The sequence below is a fragment of the Corythoichthys intestinalis genome, chromosome 11, assembly GCF_030265065.1.
Source record: "Corythoichthys intestinalis isolate RoL2023-P3 chromosome 11, ASM3026506v1, whole genome shotgun sequence".
NCBI classification, from domain to species: domain Eukaryota; kingdom Metazoa; phylum Chordata; class Actinopteri; order Syngnathiformes; family Syngnathidae; genus Corythoichthys; species Corythoichthys intestinalis.
In genome coordinates, this window is record NC_080405.1 from 58,720,586 (window position 1) to 58,739,851 (window position 19,266).

General features: G+C 46.6%; 1 protein-coding gene across 1 annotated transcript; it reads right to left on the reverse strand.

Moving 5' to 3' along the window:
• Positions 1–8,322: 8,322 nt before the first annotated feature.
• npas4a (neuronal PAS domain protein 4a) lies at positions 8,323–16,583 on the reverse strand. Its single transcript, XM_057851233.1, has 8 exons — positions 16,257–16,583; positions 15,236–15,387; positions 14,364–14,466; positions 13,999–14,290; positions 13,564–13,673; positions 13,324–13,459; positions 11,606–13,242; positions 8,323–11,244 (listed from the first exon to the last, which is right to left on the reverse strand). Exons 1-8 carry the CDS (start codon positions 16,432–16,434, stop codon positions 11,216–11,218), a joined length of 2,637 nt encoding a protein of 878 aa, XP_057707216.1. The 5' UTR covers positions 16,435–16,583; the 3' UTR covers positions 8,323–11,215.
• Between the last annotated feature and the right edge of the window lie 2,683 nt (positions 16,584–19,266).

The following is a 19,266-nucleotide window of genomic DNA, read 5'->3' on the forward strand; positions in this document are numbered from 1 at the left end:
TTTGGCTTGACATTTTTGACATTCCCCCAGTCCCCCAAAAAAGTGAGGAAAAATGGCTCGCTCTGTGCAAGTTGTACGCCAGGCGCCACTGTCCTGAAGCCTCAAAGTGTCACGTGCCATGTGAGTAGGATTTGAATTTTCCCCAAATGAAAGCTCCCGGAACATGTTTTCCAACTTGAAATTTGTAACACAGGTTAAAAGCAATGTGTGAACCATAGAAGTTGTCCACACGGAGGCACTGTTCAGCACCAAAGCTACCGTTGGAGATGAGGTGCCTCACACTATTTGTTTTGTTCATGGAGAGAATTTATGTCTTCACTTATTATGTACAAAAACTGTGATAACTCGAGAGCGGCCTAAGCGGCCCAAAATTTGGTGGATGGATTAAAACCATCTGGCATAAAAGATGATTATTTTTAGGTCATGTATACAAATGATTAAAAAGGGAACAAGCTGGAGGTACTACTACAATATCAAGTCAACGTAGTTTTTGCACATTGCCATTGAATATAGGCAACACAAGCAGAAGAGTGAAAATGTCGTCACACTTTCGCTTATCACCTGCCTTTTAGTTATCAAGTTGAAATGAAATGTCTTCATTGACCTTCATCAAATGGATCTCTTCGCCCGCCCTCGGAACGGAGCATTTGTTCATTCAGTCCAGATGGATTGGACATGTGACACCGTCAGTGGCACTGAAAGAGATGAATTGAATTGGACGTCCATGGTTGAGTTCATCGCCTCATTTTGCAACCAACGCCTGGAAGTTTGATAATAATCCCATTGTTTGTTCTTGAGGTATCTTAAACAAAGACAGGCACATAGAATCATCTACTAGCAGAGGTCAAACCAAATGAATATGTAGCAGTTTACTCATAGCCTCTTTAATTTAGGAAAATATAACCAGAATAAGCCTCTCTCTTTCTCCGTACAACAGCACTTTTAGCCGGCTGGCCGAGTTTCCAAAACCTACGACCAAACGTCACCTCATTTTTCAGTTGACGTCTTCAAATTTGTCACTCTTTTTTGACTTGGCTGCGCAGTGTTCGATAGCCCTGATTTTACATTGGTTGACAGCCTAGTTTTGAGCTGATATGTAGTGCCATTTTGCTTTCTATCAGTAGATGGCGGCAGTTCACTGCGACTGCAACGATAAAAGCCAGAATTCAACTAAACGGCAGAACAGGCATGAAAATCTCTCACCTTTCGGCGAAATTCGCCGTTTTGAAGTCAAAAAGGATGACCTACGTGAATCGTGTAGATCCGAGGAGAAAACTTTTAAGGGGGGTGGGGGGGTTCGGGTGTAGGCATGTGCCGGTTACCTTCACGGTTTACCATGCTATGAAAACGTGGCGGTTACAAAACCACTCAAATTTTCCGTCATACAGTAGTACGTATTCGTGATTTTTCATGTGTCGAAAATGCAGCCAGAAGTGGCTTGGCGCGGCAGCACTTACCCCTTCCTCTGTTTGATGGTGCGAGTGTCAGTGACGCTATTCCAGCAAACCCAAAAAGAAACTCCAAACGCAAGGCGTAAATTCTTCAATTTATTGATCTCTCGAATCGTGGTAACTGAAATATACCAAATGAATACATTTAAAACGTTGTACAATCGTATTTTTCCACGCGTGAGTCGCTTCAACAGTTTAGCTTCATGAAAAAGTTCGCCAAAAACAAAACACACATTTTCCTTTCAAATTCAATACACAAAGTTACTAAAAACCTTACAAAGACGAATGATAGGCAAGGCTTAGTTAGGAGAGCAACTTCATTGAGGTTAATCACAGCCGCTGAGAGAGAATCAAGTTTGTATGTGGGGAGGAGAAAAAGAGCGTCAAAGATCGCTAATTGCGACAGATGATCTTGTCCTAAGAACAAATTCACGTTCGCTGGACGAGGTGAGGGCCCAATTTTTTTTTTTTTTTAGATGAATGCATTCGCCAGCATATTGAATTTGGTGAGTAATGGTTTTAATCGTTTTCATATTTTGCGGTATGACAAAGTTACTGCCGTTTGTCGCAGCTTGCGTTGAACACTGCCAGAGCGTCCGGTGAAAAAATAGCTCCCGTTAAGGTAGCGTCAAGCTTGTGTATTTAACGGTAATATAAAAGCAGTGTTGTCAGTAACGCGTTATGTGAGTAATGCGTAACTGTAATCTGATTACTTTCTTTCAGTAAAGAACAATCTAACGCGTTCATTTTTCTAAATCAGTAATCTGAGTAAAATTACTTTCCTTGATGCCTGTGCGTTACTATTTTGTTATTGCCCCATAATGTATGTAGAATGAAGAATACTGTAGTCATGGGAGTGACATCACATGTCACATTTTCTAATCAAGGATGGGAAAAAAAGGCTCACGTGTATTACCATGATGCGTGAGCCGTGAGCGCTGGGAGTTTGCGGCCAAAACAACACAGCCTTGCTTCCCCTCCAGGGTGCAATGAAATAGGCAGGAGATGTACTACAAACGGCTGCATTTGCACACTGGAAACACAGCCATTACGTCACATTTTTGTCCAGTAAAGATAACAAAAATATCTCCGTGCGCTGCGAACTTTGCGCTGGCTCAAAAAGACCGTCGACCGCTATAAGCATCCAATTCAAGCACCACTTGGAATTACAGCACAACAGGTAACACGAAAGCCAGGACTTTTTGATACTGCTTGTGCTCAGTCCTCGGTTCAAGCTCAGTTGTTGTTGAAAGTTTTGAAAGCTTAGGTTTCAAGAAATTCTAAATATCCATCTTGCCTCCTCAGCTGTAGTTTTGGCTAAGCAATGCAAACGGCTGTCTCTAAGGTGCTGTAGTCACATGATCTGTTCGAAAAATAATTTGGACCCATTATGAAATAGTTTGAAGGATTCTTGTTCATTTCATTCATTTTTGTTGTTTATTTTATTGCTCTAAAACTTTTATAGATAACATTTTAATGGCCATATTCAATGGTCTTTATTTTAAAGGGGAAGTTCAGAATTTTTACATTAGGCTTAATCTTTGAGTTAGCCGGGGTATAATTAGTCGTTGGAGTTGATTTGAACAAATTCTGTGCAGTTTGCCAGTTATTTGTTAGTTTCAGGGGTCCGGAGTGGCTAAGCTAGTGCCAGTCAATGGTGGTTGAAATCAACTCCTCCAACTAATTAAAGCCCCGCTCGAATATTAAGCCTTATGTGAAAAATTAAAATCGCCACATGTAGGACGTTTCGCCGACAGAGGACATTTTGGCAGAACGCCGGAACATATTTCCTCCACACCTTTCTCACCTTTTTAACCCCTGACCCATTTTCATGCCTGGGCAGAATCATTGGATGAACGTTATCTTCAATCTTCTTAAAAGGCGCAACTTTATGAAAAGCAGTTGGCTGTACGCCACACGTGGCTAGTAGCTGATGAAAACATTGACAAAATAGGTTTTTCCTTTAAGTACTAAATGACTGCATACTGACTTGAGTGTAAAATACGCTCATTGTCCCCGTCAAACTTTCAAAGCCCAAAATGTTGTTGCTATTATTCAAGCCCAGTACTTGTCCACATCAAGTCCATAGTGCTATTATACCACATTAGGACCTATTTTCCGGACGACAGGCCGCTACTTTTTTCCCTCATTTTGAATCCTGTGGCGTGTGCAACGATGTGGCCAATTTATCCATTTTTCTAACGGCCGCCAGGGGCGCTCCAGCATAAAATGTAAGAGTGAGACAGGTAGAATATAAGTGTCGAGGAAGACACTAGTTTGCACTATTACTGGTCATTTAACCTTGTGCTTTGTGCATGAAAAAAAGTAGCAGACCCTCCCTCATCTTTGCCCATGAGTAAAATTGAATATGCTAAAAAAAAATTTTTTTAAATGCCGATGTCGAAGCGCGCGGCTGCCCTGAGCCGAGGACAGCGCTCTCGGCGGGCACGCGAAGAGGTCCGAGAGGGGCGGGAGTTTCAACGCAATCGAGCACCGCGGACGACAGCGCGTGGCTGCACAAGCGCGGACGCTCCTCAGCCGGCGACCGCGGCGTGCAACTGGCCGCCGGTCATCAGCCGCTCCCGCCTTTTTGGTGGACATGGACCATTGTCACCCACAAAATGCAAGCCACCCACCTACTCAAACGTGTGCCACGATCCCAGTTTTTGACATGATATAAAACACGTAGCTTACTCACTTCCTCGTCCCTCCAATGGCCCCACAGTTGTCGGACATGTTTTGCCCATTCTTCGCAATGGGAAGGATCTTTTTGAAAGCCAAAAAGGCTCGCACGCCTCTCCCTTGTGCAGCAACAAAAGCCTGCAGCAGATTGGGCTGGTGCGATGCGGAAAATAAACACACTAATCCGCAAAATCGGCTGAATCCGCAGTCCTTCTGCATACTATAGTAATGGCTGTGTAGCATAAAATACCACGTGAAATATGAAGTAAACATACGTTTTGCTGTCATGGCACTTTAACGTCAACGATTAAACCAACAATTTTTTATTGAGTCATTACATGCAAATTGACATGAGTTCCTCCTTGTCAATTTTCAGATTGAGATTTTACATTTTATTCCAATCAAAAACTTAAAGGAATTAAAATATTGTGAAAATCTTCTGTTTTGTACACAGTTGCTGATGTGTAATATACAGATACTGTATCTAAGTATATAAATCCAAAGGATTATAAGAATATAAGAATCCAAGTATTATATATTGTACATCCACCCTCCCAATAAAGGAAACCACACATGACCTGTGCTTGAGCCCTTGATCTAAAAACTATGAGCCTACATGCTAACTACTCTTCCTTCATACCGCCCTTTTTAGTAGGTCAGTTATTTGAGAAAAACTGATGATTAAGTTATCTTTACAACAGTAATGTTGCCAAACTCTTGTTTCTAATGAGGCTTCAACTTGAATTATGTAAGGTAAACACATTCCTAAAAATGAAAACATCATTTTGGGGTTTAGAAAAAAAGCCATTCATCGCGAATTAACTGCACACAGCATGCAATTAGTCACGATTCAAATTTTAATCGCTTGACAGCACGATATAAGTACCTTATTTCAATATGGTATGTCGGTGGTCCGTGGCATGAAACTCCGGGGCTGAAAAAGAGTCCCACTCCGGCCCTGATCTGCGTATTGCCTTGTTGACCAAAACAATAATGGCAGTGACACTGAGGGTTACATGTGACCCTTTCTTTTCAGAAAAAAATGGTATCGTGACCTGTTCCGGTACTAGTCTCGGTATCGATGCCACGCTAACATTTACATCTATAAACTACAAACTGCAATTTCTGGAGAAATTACACTGGGGCTTTGCTGTGTGGAGATACAGATCTTAGCCCCGCCCAAGTTGGTCTCGGGACATTTCGTGGACAATATCGGGTCACTTTCTATTGATTTGGGGGACATGTTCTGGTCATATCAGGTCATTTGGGGGGGGGGGGGGGGGGTCTTGGTCATATCAGGTCATTTGGGGGGCGTGTCCTGGTCATATCATGTCATTTGGGGGACACGTCCTGTTGATATCTGGTCGTCTCCTTTTGATTTGGGGACATTGTTTTTTTTTTGCCATTGAAAATGAATAGGAAATTTGGATGTCCATGGCCGTCAATGGCATCGACTTACATATGCGTCAATGGAATCCGAGTACATTCATTTCACATTTCACAAAATTTCATTGCTAAATTGGTAAAAAAAAAAAAAAAATTATTAGATTAGTCAACTAATCATAAAACTAGTCGGCTGACTAATCAGGAGAAAATTTGTCGTTTAGGATAGTCCTAGTGTACCGGAACATATTTCCTCCACATCCTTCTCACCTTTTTAACCCCTGACCCACGAAGAGGGCCCCTGGATATGTTCGCCTTAGGCCCCAAAATTGCCAAGTTCGCCACTGGACTTACATATGCGTCAATGGAGTCCAAGTACATTGGCGTCAATAGAATTGACACACGTGGCCGTCAATGGTATGGACATAAATAGCCCTCATTGGCAATTGTGAACTTGTGGGTCAATGCAATTTAAATGCCATTGGAAATGAATGGGAAATTTGGACGTCCACGGCCGTCAATGGCATCGACTTACATATGCGTCAGTGGAGTCCAAGTACATTGGCGTCAATAGGATTGACATACATGGCCGTCAATGGCATCGACTTAAATACAATGGGGCAAATAAGTATTTAGTCAACCACTAGTTCTCCCACTTGAAAATATTAGTGAGGCCTGTAATTGTCGACATGGGTAAACCTCAACCATGAGAGACAGAATGCGGAGAGAAAAAAAAAACAGAAAATCACATTGTTTGATTTTTCAAGAATTTATTTCAATACTTTGTTATATACCCTTTGTCGGCAATAACGTAGGCCAAATGTTTTCTGTAACTCTTCACAAGCTTTTCACACACTGTTGCTGGTATTTTGGCCCATTCCTCCATGCAGATCTCCTCTAGAGCAGTGATGTTTTGGGGCTGTCGTTGGGCAACACAGACTTTCCACAGATTTTCTATGGGGTTGAGATCTGGAGACTGGCTAGGCCAATCCATGACCTTACGAAGCCACTCCTTTGTTGCCCTGGCTGTGTGTTTGGGATCATTGTCATGCTGAAAGACCCAGCCACGTCTCATCTTCAATGCCCTTGCTGACGGAAGGAGATTTTCACTCAAAATCTCTCGATACACGGCCCCATTCATTCTTTCCTTTACAAGGATCAGTCGTCCTGGTCCCTTATGCAGAAAAACAGCCCCAAAGCATGATGTTTCCATCCCCATGCTTCACAATTCAGTATTCTTTCTCCTCCAAACATCAGAACATGTGTTTCTACCAAAAAGTTCTATTTTGGTTTCATCTAACCATAACACATTCTCCCAGTCCTCTTCTGGATCATCCAAATGCTCTCTAGCAAACCGCAGACGGGCCTGGACGTGTACTGGCTTCAGCAGGGGAACACATCTGGCAGGGCAGGATTTGAGTCCCTGGCGGCGCATTGTGTTACTGATAGTAGCCTTTGTTACTGTGGTCCCAGCTCTCTGTAGGTCATTCACCAGGTCCCCCCGTGTGGTTCTGGGATTTTTGCTCACCGTTCTTGTTATCATTTTGACGCCACGGGGTGAGATCTTGCATGGAGCCCCTGATCCAGGGAGATTATCAGTGGTCTTGTATGTCTTCCATTTTCTAATAATTGCTCCCACAGTTGATTTCTTTACACCAAGCGTTTTACCTATTGCAGATTCAGTCTTCCCAGCCTGGCGCAGGTCGACAATTTTGTCTCTGGTGTCCTTCGACACCTCTTTGGTCTTGGCCATAGTGGAGTTTGGAGTGTGACTGACGGAGGTTGTGGACAGATGTCTTTTATACCAATAATGAGGTGCCATTAATACAGGTAATGAGTGGAGCCTCATTAGACCTCGTTAGAAGAACTTAGACCTCTTTGACAGCCAGAAATCTTGCTTGTTTGTAGGTGACCAAATACTTATTTTCCACCTAATTTGGAAATAAATTCTTTAAAAATCAAACAATGTGATTTTCAGTTTTTTTTTTGTTCCACATTCTGTCTCTCATGGTTGAGGTTTACCCATGTTGACAATTACAGGCCTCTCTCATCTTTTCAAGTAGGAGAACTTGCACAATTGGTGGTTAACAAAATACTTATTTGCCCCGCTGTATGCGTCAATGTAGTCCGGCATCAATCGGCATCAATAGAATCGACATACATCACCGTCGATGGCATGAACTGAAGTAAATGTCATTAGAAAAAATGAAGGGAAATTCACACTCACATGGCTGTCATTGGCATCCCTTTAAAAACGAATGGAAAAGTTTTTGGCAAATTTCCAGGGAACCGAATTATTTTTCCAAATTTTGTACACAACTTTTATGCCCCTCACGGTCCCGGAATCTTTGATGTCAAATTATGTGATTTGGTGAAAAATTGTCGGACTAGAATTTTTTTTTTTTTTTTTTTTTTTATGGGGTTGTTTGAAAAAGTCCCTGCGTCGCGCGAAAATTCCAGTCATTTTGACATTGGAACGGTGCCGATCTGTCAAACGGTTCGGGCTGTGCAGCGCGCCGAAGGAATGCCATTCAAAAAAAAAAAATAGAATTTTACTATTTGGGTCTTTGCAATGCAAAGCCCTAGATAATGAACAAGTACTTGACTTTAATTAACGGTCCCGTTGACGCGGCGGCAATGTTGACGTGCCTGCCTGGTGTATTAGCGTTCTAAGGCGCTCGGAGTAAGGTTTAATATACTCAACTGATAGAACAATGAACCTTCTGCGGCTATTGGTTTTGTTGTCGGTGGTCACTTTCAGTGGCAATTGAGAAAATATTTTGATGAGGCACCCAGCAGTCACACAGCAAGATAAAAGCCAAATAATGAAACGACACGCATGTAAAATGCCCCACGTCACGGTGATGCAATGCGATATATGTGAAACAATGATGTCACGAAGATCCTCCTGTGCTATCGCTGTCAAATGTAGAACAGCAAAACGTGAAATGAATCATACTCCATTATGCAACATTTGCAATGCTCACATTTGCCTTCCTTTGCATCCTCTTTTGACTGTACCTCTAAATTTAGCTTTCCCCCCTCCTCCTCCTCCTCCTCTCTGCCTTCTTCCGTCAGCGCATCCTTTCCGAACGGATGCTGAGAATAGCGCGCGGTGCCGGAATGCCCATATACGGCGCTCCCCTCCCGGCAGGTACGCGAGCGCCGGCGTCGTCCACGTCATTCGACTAGGCGGGCGCGCCTCCCTTTCCGCTCGCGCGTCACTCGGAGTCTCGTTATGTCTCGTCACGCGTGTGCGTCAGCGCTGTTGCCGAGCCGGGGGGGAAGAAAAAGGGGATGACGACCGACGCGTTCGGACAGGTGTTTGAAAAATGATAGGATTTTGCTCCTAAGTGCCGCTTTCTGGCCAGGTCTGGCTTCCGCCAAAGTCAGTGGTGTGGATCGACTCGGTGTTTCTGGCTAAAATAAAATGGAAAGAACATTTTGGTTGTCCTCCGTGAAAGATGGAGGACTACAGAATTGACTGATGATTGCATGTTTTAAAATACACGGATGAATAAACATGAGGGGAAAAAATTCAATGTTTTGATAGGGCAAAAATGGTTTAAATGTGAAATAAGTGAATCCTTGCTTATAACAAAATAGGATATAAAAAATGACAGCTTCTGGTTGTTTGAAATTTTCTGGTTCTAATTGTCAGTATTAGGATCAGTCCACCTCTCACTTTCACTAACTATGCTGCCACGGTAAAATCTGTATCATGAGACCTTTTCTTTTTTTGTGTGTGTGACCTGAAACAAGTATTGACTGCTCCTTGAAAAATGGGAATTAGCCAGGAAAAAAGGTGTACGGAGCCCGTATAAGTGCACTTTATTAGAAATGCATTTACTCACATTCAAATAAGCAACACAATAGAACACTGATCCACAATGTCCAGTCTGCATTTTAGAATAGATAGATATATAGAGTCTTCTCTTCGTATATTCTCTATGTACAAACTTTCATACAAATGTGTTTGACCGTCCGTCCGCAAAAAGAACATCCAGTAATATAACGGTACACCTGTATTATATCAAGTTAGTTAGGAATCAATCCTTTACTTGAACGTAGACAACTCTACGTGACGCGAGCGCGTCAGCGCCGTCCTCGAGCCGCGTCGCTCGCTAAAGAAACGAGTGGCGCCGGCCGACTCCGGTCCTTCAAAAGCGGACGGCGCCCGAGACTCGTCGCTACGTCCTCTAAAAGGACACGCGGTGCGAAGAGAGGCTTGCAAAATAGTCCTCGGAAATCGACTCGTAGGCTGCCGTCGGCGGGGAGACCGATTCGTCGCTTCAAATGGATCGAGCGTCCGCTCGCGATAAACTCGTTTCGATTCAGAGCAGAAGGACGATTGATTGTCTGTCATCGTCATGGATTCCGATCTGGATTTTGGCTTCTTCAAAAAAGCTTTGTCCAAATTGAAGCTCGCAAAAATGTGGGAGCGTTTGGCTTCAGCGCAATAAGTGCCTTTTTCAGGAATTAAGATCTCAAATTGGGGGTGGGCGGGGTCAAAATTTGAGCTTGCTACTTTTGGATTGGATGGAAGAGTTCAACTTGAAGTGATAGGCGTTTGTTCATCGAGCATTTGGAAGCCCTCGTCAACGGCAGCCAATTTTGCAACCCTTTCACATTCAAAGTCTAAAATGTACAGTACAAGGAAAGGGGAGAGGTGGCACCCGGCATGCTTTTTTTTTTCTCTCCCCGAGTTTCTTACACGTCACTCAAGTCGACACGAGTTCAGACAGAAATGGAATGTTAAAGGTTTTCAAAAGAGTGCGCTTAGAACTGGAAAAGTTGAGTCACATCACTTTTCAGTTGGCAAAAGAAAAAGTGCTAAAAGTCATAAATCAACTCTCGACCAACCCCTTGAATTCAGGAATTGACATTTACTCTTTGGGTGCCGCTGACGTCCTTCTCCCGTAAATTGAAATGAGTTTGTCAATAGGAGATGTCCGATACCTTTGAAGGCAAACAATGAAAGTTTCTTCATTCCACGCCAACTTCCAACATTTTAGGCATCTAGTGCCGTCAACGGCGACCAAAGAGAGAGCACTGGAGGAATACATAAGTACTTCAAAAGTAATATGGATTCAAAAAAACTAAATATAAAAAATCTGATTTCAAAATGACAGCTGAAAATCTTAAACGAAATCAAATTAGATGTAGAAATACATTTAAAAATAAATATTTCTTTTTATTTAATAAATATAAAAGGAGGAAATTCCTACTTTTTAGTTTCATTTTTTAAATGATTCAACATAGGTTGAAAATCAATGTTTTTTTGAATGATAACTGGTGTATTCCTCTAATGCTTTTGGATTGTTGAATGTCAATGGAGTTGTTTTCTTCTGCTTCCAATGTTCACAACAGATAGTTATTTTTCACTACGAGTGAATACAAATGCATGTCTGTAAGTTAAACCGCCGCGTTCAGATGACAAATCTGAAGCGGGAAATGACACGGCCAGCCGGCACCGAGCGACCGACTCCGGGCTTCCGCGTCGTAAACGCTTTTACTAGTGTACAGCTTCGTGACGGAACAAAAAGTATCTTTTTGTTCTCGGGAGAGACATGTAGGCGTCAGTCCTTTATACAGTATGTATATTTATACACTTAAATATGTTTTACTTTGCAGTAAAAGTGGGTCTCCACAAAATATGACAATATGCCATACTTGATGAAGTAAGTCACAGACTTATTTTAGAACGGAGGGATGCTTCCACTCCCATCTGCAAGACAAAAAGGGAAACAGCATGTCAGCCAACAAACGCCAAATTTGCCAAAATGATCATTCATTTCATTTACGTTTATTGAATGACGTTTATTTCTACTATATGAGCCAATAGAATAAATAGCTTTTATTTTGTCGAGATTCATGGGGTGCAAAAAAAAAAAAAACTTTTTTTTTTTTGGTATTTATTTATTTTTTTAAATGTGAATAATATCTATATTTTTCAAATTTGATCAATTTATTCATTTTCAGTTCCAAGCTAGTTGTAGATCTGAGGCATTTAATTTTCTCCCGGTATTTGACTTCCAGAGCCCAATATCCCAAAGTCTGCGTGTGAAAAGTAAAGACTAAGAACTCACCTTTGTGGAAGCACTGTGGCGATGGATGACACTGGAGTTGATACAACTCAGGTTGTTGCCCTAAAGCAGGGGCCACGGAGGCACCTGCCCCAAACACGGGCTCCAGCGCGGCCAGCTCCTCCAGGAGGGACTGAGCGCAGGAGGTGACGGGCGCGGGGGCGCCAGAGGCGTCTAGGGGCCCCGGCGAGGCGACGAGCGGCGGCGGAGGAGGAGGAGAAGCCTCTACGAGAGGGGAACAAGAGAACATCGGAGTCGACGCCTCCTCCGTCTCCATGGCTTCCTCCGCCGGCTCCTCCTCCCCGGCAACCCCGCACCCGTCCGCCGAGTCAGGTCGCGCCGACCGGACGCTACAGAATTGGCCGGCTCCCTCCGACGGGGAGGCTCGGCGCCAGCGAAGCGGGCTCTGAGGAGAGACCGGGCTCGCGGGGTCCCGGACGGGCGGCGGAGAGGGGTACTGAGGGAGGAGGCTCTCCAGGACGCTCTCTTCAAACAGAGAAACGTCCTCCTCCAGGAAGAGGGGAAGGTCCGGGCCCCGCCACGCTTTGACGGAATAAAACTCCTCCAGCGCCTGGACCGAATCCGCCGTCTCGACGGGCGCCAGGAAGGGGGACGGCGGGTCGGACGAGGGGGACAGCTTGGATAGGAGCGGGTCCAGGTAGAAGCCCTCGGCCAGAGTGCTGATGTGCCGGGCCAGCAGGGAGATCTCCGCCCTCTCCTTTTCGCGCTCCGGGGAGAAGAAGGAGAGGCGAGTCTGCTTTCCGGGGGACGCCTCGGGCGTGAGGAGACCCTCGGGGGGACACTGAAGAGGCCCCAGGGGCACGTCCACGTAGAGCGGACCTCGAACCTCGGGGAGAGTCATCACCGTGCAGTCGTCGTCTCCCGGGCTGTCGGGCGTAGGGGGCAGTTTCTCGTACAGGGCTCCGCAGCAGGGGTCCGACGCGAAGAGGAGTTCCGTGGAGGCGGCGGGAAGGCTGAGGGCCAGCTTGGCGGACGGGGCGCTCGGAGGCGCCGGTCCGGAGGCGGCGGCGGGCGGGGCCGCCGAGGAAGCGGAGGCGCTGGCCGTGGCCGTGGTGGCCGACGGGGGAGGCGTGGTGGTTCCGGTGGGGTCGAAGCTGAAGAGGGGCTCCCCGAAAGGGAAGGTGCCCCCGCCCACGTGGGGGGTGTACGGAGGCGTGCACACAAACTCTTTGCTCTGCTGCGCCTGCGAGGCGGGCACGGGCGGAAGCGGCAGGGGAAGGGCCGGCAGCGGGGGGTCCAGCTCGAACGAGGGCGGCATTAGGATGTTCTGGGTCAAGAAGTCCAAGTCGGACACCGTCTCCACCGTCACCGGGGTGGGAGAGGGTGCCGCCGAGGGCGGCGGCCGGAAGAAGGCGTCCTCTTCCAGGGAGGAGAGGCTGGAGCGGGCCTCGCCCTCGGTCCGCGCCGCCCGTTCGTCGGAGGAGGAAGCCGCCGCGCCGAAGTCGAACGCCTGGCCAGACGGGCCGCCGCCGCTGCCGGGGGTGAACACCTGGTCCGGGCTGGACAAGGCGTCGGGGGACCGGAGGCTCTCCGGCCGGGCGGGGCCCGAGCTCGGGACCGGACTGAGCCGGGTCTGCTCGGAGATCAGCTGTCGACGCGCCGACCGGGCCTCCGACTCGCTGGTGGCCAAAAGGAGAACTGCCGTCAGTCTGGAACTCCCTACATCGGGCCGGTTCCCCGCGTACGTGTTTGAGGACTACCTGATGACGTAGTTGCCGCTGGCCACGGGGACTTCTCCCGACTGCAGCTGGAGCGCCATGTAGAGCCAAACCCACGTCCCGTCCCGGGCTTGCACGCGCACCACCATCTCGGCTCGGCCCTCTCCTCCCTCTCGCACTGTTGAGTCACCGCGCAGATTTTACTGGGTTTTGCTTTTCTTTTCAGCGCGGCGCCGGCCGCGTTCCCGTTGTCGCGTGGGCGCTCGGCGAGCCGACACTTACGCAGGCTGCGATGCTGAGCCGAGGCGTGCGACAGATCGTGCGGGTGGAGGAGGCTGTACCAGGAACGCGAGCGTAACGCCGCCACGTCGTAGCCCAGATAAGACCGCACGCTGCGAGGGCAGGAGACGGACAAATCAATCAAGACGGGTTCCTCTACTTTTTGGGAACAGGAGTGAACTCTAATCGTGGTCCCACATAAGTAGTAAAGGACTTTGGTTTCATTCATTCATCATAATAAATAAATGTAGAGAACAAAACACTTTTTCTAGGAATATACAACTTCACTACCTTGCATTTTTCTAGCTAGTTTAAAACCATGACATCCTTTCAAATCCGATCAGGTCCTTCCTTTCTGGACTTTTCCCCTTCTTTTCACCTTCCTTTCCCCTTTTTTTATCACTGAAATAGCGATATTTGCGGATGTAGTTAGCGTACCTGTCGTGCGCAGCATGGAGCCTCAAGTCGCGTCCGTGCTGGGAGTGAAAACCTTCCAGGAAAAGATTGGCGTCGCCCAGAGGAGCGCCCCCGGACGCTTCGTCCGTTCCGCAGCGGGCGGGGTGGGCCTCCAGAGGGGAGCAGAAACACACCCAAACCGGATTGGAGGTCCAGTAGGACGCGGAGGCGGCCGGCGCGGATAGGCGGCGCGCTCTTATCAGAACCAGCTTGTTTCCGGCACTCTGCCTGCGCACCGACTTGGAGGTGTTGAAGCGGCAGCGGAAGAGAACATCTGCCACGGAATAAAAAGACGTTGAGACTTCACCGCTCGGGTCTTTGACGCCGACCGGACTGCGATCTCGTACCCGTTTCGGGGCCGGCCCCGGCGGACAAACTGTTCCTGACGGCGAGCTGATCCGAAGCGTCGACGATGTCGTACACGCTGTCTCCCTGCGCCACCAGGTCCACCTGACCGAAACACAGCTTCGATTCAGTCGGAGCGTCCTGCGAGACGTGGGCGCGTCTCGCCGTACATCGCGGCAAAGTGCTAGCATTAATGAACGTAGGTCGTTCCATTTTGTTTCCGCCAGCCGCCTCGTTGACCTGAGCAAGGTCGAGGTAACCGTTACGAGTAGGGTTCTCAAATAATGTGACATTGGCTTTCGACGTTTTATTCGTCTGCGGGCCTGGTGTGTCTGGTGGTTACGTCTGGCTTCTGCTCAACGCTTCGTCAACTGGGGTGTGTTTGAGGTTAAGCTTACCGGCAGGGGTTAGTCCTTGACCGTGTACCGGGTGGACGGGGGCGTGCTTGAAGTTAGGGTTTGGGATACGGTTAGCAATTGACCACGAGCTGGTGACGTCCTCGGTTCCGGACCCTTCTTGAATAATGTTAAACTTTTTACAAGTGTTTCTGTCTTTGGCTCGCACGACGGGAGCATCTGACCGTACGCCACAACAAAGCGCCAACGATCACGCTCCTAAATCACATCACCGCAAAGCGCCGAAGATAACGAGCGTTATCCGCTAGCCTTGTCTACACGAGCGTGGCCTTACGAAAAGGGTAAGGCCAAGGGGACGGGATGAGGTTAGGGTTACAAAAGGAGTTTGCTATATATATATACACAGTGTGCCAGCGCAGAAGGTTCAAGCGAAATACAACAATTGAGTTACACCCCAAATTTTAGGCGAGCCTTTGATCCGCTGAACTTTGGACAGACACGGGAACGGACGGTCTCACCATGGAGTGTCCCAAGTGTTCGGAGACGGCGTCGGACAGGTAGAGCAGCTTCCCCTCGGCCGTAAGCAGCATGATGAAACCCGGCAACGCCCGCATCAGCTCCGACAGCTCGGGGAAGGACAAGAAGCGGGCCCCGGTCTCCGCCGACGCCTCTGCGAGAGACGGGAAGACAAGATTGGCGTCGAGCGTGCGCGAGCACCGTGGATAGCGCCGCAATTTTCAGCACAACGGAGAGCGGCCACTAAACGCACGGCGAGGATGACGCGCGTTTGAGTTTGCGGCGTGCAGAAAAAAACTTTGGGCCGGGAGTGAATAATTTTGTTTCGTTGCCACTGACGGCCGTAGACGTCCAATTCCACTTTACCGGGAAGGGCTGGCAGTTGCCATCCCCTCCCGTGTCTATGGCGGCCAATACTTGCTTCATCTTTATTTGCAATAATGAGTACAAAGGTTCCTAAAAAGTCCATTTACAGGAAAATGGAATTTTGGGAAAATGTTGCTGGTTTGTAAACTCAAACCTCGGATCACTTTCTGTTGTTTTTGTGTGGGTTTAAGTCCCGTTCTTTTCGGATCTTTAAAAACATGCTTCGGTTTCTGGTTTTGTCCAAAATTTGGCAAAAATATGAAGAAGTCCTTTTTCTGTTTCAATTCAAATGAAAGACAAGCAGTCGAAAGTGAAAAAACATAACCGGATGATGATTCAGTTCCAGAAATGGGTGAAAATATTTTTTTTGTTTTTGAATTTGATCAAAGAAAAGCTGTCCTCTTTGAAAAATCTGGCACTGTTGACAAGTTCCTGTAAAAGAAAAATCGACCATTCGGTTGCTTTTGTTATTAGTCAAAAGATTGGTCTTGTTTTGTATTTCAGTTGGTCTTCCTTCACTGTGGATGGACACTGTGTACAAATTGGAAATGAAAGACGTTGTGGGAATAGTCCACTAAATGTTGCGGTCGGAGTTTACAAAGGACTGCCGCAATCTGATATAAAAGCGCTCTTCCGTTCGGATTCGGCGGGTCTTACCGGGCTGGGAGAAGAAGACGGCTTTCCTGGTGTACATGCACGCCAAGGACATGATGTGCAGGTAGGACAGCTTGGCTTTGTCGGCGTCGGAGATGGGCAACAAGTCCTTGAGGTTTCGGATCTCGGCGTTGATCTGGTCCCGTCTGGCCTTGGAGGCGCCTTTGGTGGAGCGGTACATGCTTGGGAACGAGCAAGCGACTCCCGCCGGGCGCGCTTATTCTGCGGGCTTCATGGCCGGCCGCTCTGCCCGCCTGGCTGGATCCACCGACAGCGTGTGAGGGACTCTGCTCGCCGCCGCCTTTTATAGCCGGCCGGGGCGAGGGGGGCTCCCCGACGTCAGCGAGCGAGCGAGGGATGGAGGACGGCGCCTCATCTCTCCCTCCCTCCCTCCCTCCCGCCTTCCTTACGTGCGCGCCGGCAGCCGCGTCATCGCTCGCCTCCCGCTGACGTCGGCGGCGAACGGGGAGCTCCGGCCACGCAGAAAGCCCGATTTGGACAAAAGCGAGTAAGGGGCGGGGCCCGAGTAAAAACGTAAAACGGCGGAGTCACCCGCCCGGGAGGGGGGAGGCTAAGCGGGAGGAAAGGGGAGAGGAGAGGGGAAAGGATGCGCCGCATCTGAGCGGGAGTAGAAGAAGAATGTGGATTTGCCTCCCATTAAGTCTCTCATCTTTTTCATCAATCCCTCCAGCTATCCGGTTTTTGTCTTTCTGTCATTTGTCTTACCGTCTCTATCCCTTCCTTCATCTGTCTTTTGTTGACATTTTGGAAAATATCTCATCCATAGACTGAATGATTTTAGGCAAAAATATTTCATGTTAAAGAAGATCAGTTGTTCCCTTTGATACGAGATGGATATATGCCACCCAAGCCTGTCGACAGGGGGAAGGGGCAAGGTTGTCCCGGTTGACCCTTAATTTATTTTACCTCACGTATTGCTTTTTTTATTTCAATCATTATGTTCTACTTTATATATACTTAAAAACTTTAACATATTAAATATTTCAAATTAGGGTTGTTCCCATCTTGTTTTTTGCTCCCGATCCCGATCGTTTTAGTTTGAGTATCTGCCGATCCCGATATTTCCCGATCCGATTGCTTTGTTTTTGCTCCCGATTCAATTCCAATCATTTTTTCCGATCATATACATTTTGGCAATGCATTAAGAAAAAAATGAATAAAACTCGGACCAATATATACATTCAACATACAGTACATAAGTACTGTATTTGTTTACTATGACAATAAATCCTCAAGATGCATTTACATTATTAACATTCTTTCTGAGGATGGGATCCACGGATAGAAAGACTTGTCATTCTTAAAGGATAAATGTGACCTTGTATATTGTGACTAAATATTGCCATCTAGTGTATTTGTTGAGCTTTCAGTAAATGATACTGTAGCCACTTAACTTCTGCCCAAATGCATGATGGAAAGTGCAACCATGACTGTGCGTCGTGGTACCAATTGATATATCTTCTCTGCGTTGGGAAATAAAATAGGGTGTTAAGAAAAAGATCAACTACTACCTTTCTTCCCCACATTGCTTCCCACGATATTTGTAATTGTTGAGAGAGGGATTGTAAGGCTTTAGCCATTTAAAAAAAAAAAAGCTTCAAAGGCTGCCAAAATTCTCTCTACTCATTTAACGTTGCCTTTTAACTCTATGTATACGTAAAACGGTGCCATTATAGATTGAACGTGACAATGCGTGAGTGGGTAGTACAGCGCATGCATTAATTGCGTTAAATATTTCAAAGTTATTACCGCCGTTAACACGATAAATTTGATAGTCCTAGTTTAAGCCAAAATTAAAGACTCTAGATGAGTGTAAGACATTTTGTAACGTTAAATACAATTAGAAAACAATTTGATTAAAATATTTATATATTAAAAAAGGCATGTCCGATATTTTTCTGACGATTCCGATACTTTGAAAATGACGTGATCGGACCCGATCGATCGGCAAATATATATTTTTTCCTTTTTTTTTTTGCACAACGCCCACCGCCTCTGTCTTAGCAGAGAATGGTTTGACCCCGCTCTGGCGCACTCAAGGCTTCACTACATGCGTGCTCTGAAGCGGTAAATGAAAATCTGTCATTGTTATGAACTCTAAACATGGCGAGTCGTCATAAAACGGATGCACAGAAAAGAAAAAAAGAGATGGGAATCATAGAGGTGAACGAGAAAAAATGTTTTTAAAAGGGGGACAAGAAGCCAGAGAATTCGAGCTAGAGTTGGCTGCGGACGGTGATGTCGGTAAGAGAACAACAGCCGCTAACGCCGAACGTTTACATTTGCGATCACCGCGACCGAAGCCCGATTCGAGTCCGTCTCCGGCCGCTTGTAGACGTTGAGCTGCGGTATGACAAGACATGCTGCTCGGAGAGAGAAGGTAATGGGAGATCAGGGATATATGTTAGTCTGTGGGGAGCAGGTGATTTATCTTGGGTTTACAACCCACTGTGTATTATAGCAAACGCTAATAATTTCTTGTCTTTGCCAGTGACTGTAGCTGGAGGAGAGCGAGCCTTCAGTGAATTGAAAATAATAAAAAACTACCTACGCTCCACCATACAGGCGTAGCACTCTCAGTTGCATTGTATTGTAGCCTACACGGGACAAGAGATGGAAATTGTTTGTTTATATTGTGTCGCATCACATTACGGTCTGTTCATTTTAACCGCCCATCTCAAATCATTTGAAAATTAACACTGCCATTGCATGCAACGTGTTAAGTGTATAAAGTACTGCATATGTTGTCATGACAAGCCAGTGGCAGGCGTGGGGTCTGTAATGGTCTCTTGTCCCCGGGCCCCTGCAAGTCATTTGACAGCCCTGATGCCACCGCTTATGAAATGAACTTCCAAAAGACCAGGATTGATGCGATACGACGAAAACAAAGCTCTTGCCTACACCGTTATGTTCAGAATGAAGCGTTTCCATTTCAATGAATAGCCATTCGTGGCCCACATGACTTGAATTCTATCATTACGGCAAGTGACTC

Excerpts from the sequence above, each read along its gene's own strand:
- npas4a (XM_057851233.1), bottom strand. The coding sequence starts at position 16,434 with ATGTACCGCTCCACCAAAGGCGCCTCCAAGGCCAGACGGGACCAGATC. Across the intron at positions 14,467-15,235 it reads AACACTTGGGACACTCCATG|GTGGACCTGGTGGCGCAGGG; the intron begins GTGAGACCGTCC and ends TGTTTCGGTCAG. Across the intron at positions 14,291-14,363 it reads CGGGGCCGGCCCCGAAACGG|ATGTTCTCTTCCGCTGCCGC; the intron begins GTACGAGATCGC and ends ATTCCGTGGCAG.